General features: G+C 31.7%; 1 protein-coding gene across 1 annotated transcript in view; it reads right to left on the bottom strand.

Moving 5' to 3' along the window:
- Nucleotides 1-1,064: 1,064 nt before the first annotated feature.
- Nucleotides 1,065-4,724, bottom strand: part of LOC111083147 (ecdysone-induced protein 74EF-like) — a gene marked incomplete at its 5' end in the record, with an annotated part of 6,672 nt that continues 3,012 nt past the window's right edge. Inside the window, 2 exons of the mRNA XM_022379441.1 lie at nt 1,065-1,655; nt 2,547-2,739. Coding sequence (XP_022235149.1) covers nt 1,547-1,655; nt 2,547-2,739 — 302 coding nt within the window. The remainder of the gene's footprint in view (nt 1,656-2,546; nt 2,740-4,724) is intronic.

Genomic DNA, 4,724 nt, shown 5'->3' with positions numbered 1-4,724 from the left:
TTTTTTTTTTACGAAACTGATAGCTTTCTTTGGGTTGATATTAAGTACTAAGTTCTGGTTATTATTATTATCTTCTGGTTCTGAACAATATTAACTCCCTGTCTATATAACGTATCCACACTCACACAGAGATATATATAAATGTATTTGATTTTGTTATTTACAAAACAACTCTGCTGGCAGAGAAAACGAAGAGGGCACAAATAGAAGACTTTGGAAGAAAAAAAAAGAGCTTGAAATCAACTGTTCTTTTGAAAACTTTGAAATCATTTTAAGAATGCTGAAAATTTATTACTGACAAACTAAACAGCTGGTTAAATACGAAGGCACAATTGACTGTCGTAACATTGTAAAATACTAAAAGAAGCCTGACATCTAGCGGCAAGTCTCCTAATGATATTAAATTCGACTAAAATATTGTGTTTAGTCATATTTTTTCACAGACACAATTAAAACCAAAGAAAGAAAAAATAAAACGTAATAGATAAGTTTTAAAACTTTAAAAGTTAGGTGTACTGAAAATAATAATATTATTTATGTTTCGTAAAATTATTATAAGTTCGTCAAAAGAGAACAATAATTTGAAATGTTTTTTTTTTTGTAGATTATCGTGTATCTAGATGGACACATGAATTTGTGGAAAACATAATATTTTTGGTCCACTTAAAATGCTGCCCTGAATATATCTGTACAACTCGCTTACGAAATTATTAAATATTCTACCACTAGAGGACACTAGTGCTAGAATTGACGGCAGTGGACTCTGTGACGCAACAAAAAGAAGAAAAAAAAAGTATATTATTCCCAAACAACAAAATATTTTTAAACGACTACAATTATATCAAATCTGACATTTCGTACACAAAAATGTCTCTTACAATTAGTCGCGAATTAAAAGCACATAACCTTCTTATATGATGACGTCATCATTAAGTAAATGATGACGTCATAATTTACTTAAAAGGTACGACTGCGGTCATCACAAAAATAAATAAATTTGTTTGGAATAGTTGTGAAGTAACAACGGAGAGTAAGTATCCTGATATATATATATATATAAAATACAGCATCGTTGATGCAGTCCAAAAATGAAAAGTATTGTGACTGTTATTTAACATTAAAACACAACTAAAAATATCAAGGCAAAATCTGTCCTTTTCCAAATACTTTAAATTGTTTTCGTTGCCTGGCTGACATTTTCACACTCACACACACCAGCATGTTTTCCCCTTGTTCAATTGTTGTTTGCTTTAAGCTCCTGAACAATCTATTTTTGTTGTTATAACATTTTGTAAACTCGTCCACCAAAAGCTAACACATTTCAGCTTCTTCAATCGTTGTTTGCTTTAGACTCCTGAACAATCTATTTCTTGTTGTTACGACGACATTTTGGACATTGGCTTACCAAAAATTAGAACATTTTATCGTTATAAACTATTGGTTCCATTAAACTCCTGAACAATCCATTTCATGTTGTTACGACGACATTTTGGACATTGGCTTACCAAAAATTAGAATATTTTATCGTTATAAACTATTGGTTCCATTAAACTCCTGAACAATCTACTTCCACTATGTTTTTCGGTACCTCAACAAACTGATACACCAGCCTCTGGCCATCTACCTTCGCCAGGATCCCTCTCTGGTAGTAGTACCTGAAAGTATTGTGTTTTACATTACAAACATGAATGTTCAGATACTCGATAATGTATTATGAATTGCTAATATATTGAGTTCTATAAGGATTGTTATTATTGGTATAATATATACATATTTTCATTCAGACACATTTTTTAACTTACTTTTTTTTTTATCTAACATACGATAGATATATAGTCTTTCCTGTCTCACGTACACATTCAACAAACCCTAAAATATTTAAGATGTGCGAAAAATTAAAACAAAAAAAAACGTTTTAAAATGTTTGAATAAGTTAAGTTTGGTAGAAAAATTTTTTATGTTATAATTTCAAACAGACGTGTGACAATTTAACTGCGGGAGATCGGGAGATTGGGTTAACAAGGCTGGAATACGTGACTAACACGAGAGTAGATATCATTATGGTGAGCATAAGTGGGCTATAAGGTTATGTGAAACTGTTTATTTACATGTTTTTAAAGTTTTATTATTTTAATTAGATGTAAGTTCAATCGTTTTATTGTTATTGGATTTTACATTGTTTGGAGAAACCAATCAACTCATTTTATTACTGTTGGATTTTACATTGTTTGGGGAAACCAATCACCCCATTTTATTATTGTCGGATGTCACTTCTTTTCCTGTCGGCGTAGAGCAGCGGCTTGTAATACTTTTCGTTTTGTGATTTTGTGGTTCTCGTAATGGAGGGGGGTAATACAAAAAAGGTGGTATATATTGTATTCAGTTAAGATTCAATGTTATCATACATGCAGGAAGTTTGACACTTTTAATAAGTTTAACAATAAACTCAGTTTTTAAATGCATTATACACTTTACTCTGAATGTTCAAATGATCCTGTACTGAAGTTGTTAATTATAATTATAATAGGAGGGTTCATAATTCTTACCTGAGAGCTCGTCCCATTGTTTCATAATTCATGTCTGGTTTGTTTTTATGTATACCCCACAGATTAGAAACGGCCTTCGAGTCGACCAGTTTAAAGATGCCCTTTTCTCTGTTCGTCCATTTTATGTAGCGCGGACAGTATTCTTTGTCTTGCAGCAGTTTAAGCAGAAATTCCCATAAATATGTCGTTGAACCTATATAATAAAAACAGTTATGTCATCGAACCTATCAATTTATAAATAATATGTCGTTGAACCTATATAATAAAAACAGTTATGTCATCGAACCTATATATTTATAAATAATATGTCGTTGAACTTATGTAATAAAAATAGTTATGTCATCGAACCAATCAATTTATAAATAATATGTCGTTGAACCTATATAATAAAAATAGTTATGTCATCGAACCTATCAATTTATAAATAATATGTCGTTGAACTTATGTAATAAAAATAGTTATGTCATCGAACCTATCAATTTATAAATAATATGTCGTTGAACCTATATAATAAAAATAAGGGTTATGTCGTTGAACCTATATAATAAAAATAGTTATGTCATCGAAGCTATCAATTTATAAATAATATGTCGTTGAACTTATGTAATAAAAATAGTTATGTCATCGAACCTATCAATTTATAAATAATATGTCGTTGAACGTATATAATAAAAATAAAGGTTATGTCGTCGAACCTATACATTCAGATAATATGTCGTCGAACCTGTGCATTCAGAAATAATATGTCATTAAACCTATATAATAAAAAATGATGTCATCGAACCTATATACTTATAAATAATATGTCGTTGAACCTATATAATAAAAATAAAGGTTATGTCGTCGAACCTATATAATAAAAAAATGATGTCATCGAACCAATATAATAAAAATAGTTATGTCATCGAACCTATATATCTATAAATAATATGTCGTTGAACCTATATAATCAGTAATAATATGTCGTTATCTTACGGTTTCAAATGCAAGCCTATAATTAAAAAAAGCAAATAATACATTCTCTTCCTTAAACACAAATAAAAGATATGATTTTCTACAACACGTTAGTCTTAATACAAGAGCATTCGTTTTAATCAATAAAAAAAGTCAAATAGTGATGAAAGTACTTTAAGTTTGTTAGTTTCTTTCTTTGGAATTAAGCACAATGGGCTATCTGTGCTCTGCCCACCACGGGTATCGAAACCCAGTTTCTAGCGTTGAAGTCCGCAGACGTACCGCTGCGCCACTGGGGGGCAAGTACCTTAATAGAATAGTAAATATCCATAGCAGAAACAAGCAGGTTGCTTTGGATACTTACACAATATCCCAGAAAAGTATATCAGTTAATCTTAATGTTCACCTGTTTCGGATTAACCTATAAGCGTACGAGAACGGTCCATAAGCACAATACTCGGGCTGGAAAAGCGTCCAACACGTTCTGGTGCTGAAAATTTAATGTATTCCATAGAGAGGAGACTTTTGTATCGCCTGGTATATATATATATACAGTCAAACATGGTATGTCAGGGTCTCTGAGAAGTTATTCGAGATATTCAAAATAGGACTTTAACCTTTAACCTTAGTTTCGATTCTTAATAAACGTAGAGTATTGGATATAATAACTGTAAATAATTGTATTGTTTCTCACGTTAACCATGTATTCGAGATACTGGCAAACTTCGACGTACTCAAGATTAGCATATCTAAGTGTCCTCCGCGGCGCGAACTCCGCAGATAGCCAATTGTATAGCTTTGTGCTTAAATATAAACAAATTAATCATAAGTTATATCCAAGTTCAACTTTACGTGTATATATATACATACGGAGTGGGTCAGAAGTGACTAAACATTTGTTTCATTTAGAACGTAGTTTAATTTCTAACTATTACTCTGAAACAAACAACATACTAACCAGACGCGTCGTTATGGTAATTAAAATATTCGGGGCTCGGGCCCATAGGCGTTTCGGTATGATATCGATCATGGTTTTTCTATTCTGATTTTTCAAGACATCAATTGGGGTTTCGGGGCACTATTAAATAGAATCGGGGCAAGTGTCCCGTGTGCCAGTGCCTAGAGATGCTCCTGAAAAGCTGAATGACAACTGTACGTGTGTATGTGTGTAGAGAGAGCGAGAATGTGTAAGAATGTACCTACTAAGGCTACGTGTAACTTTTT

Source organism: Limulus polyphemus, unplaced genomic scaffold (genome assembly GCF_000517525.1).
Source record: "Limulus polyphemus unplaced genomic scaffold, Limulus_polyphemus-2.1.2 Scaffold8357, whole genome shotgun sequence".
NCBI lineage: Eukaryota > Metazoa > Arthropoda > Merostomata > Xiphosura > Limulidae > Limulus > Limulus polyphemus.
Note: the sequence above shows the minus strand (reverse complement) of the source record. Positions and strands in the feature narration are given on the sequence as shown.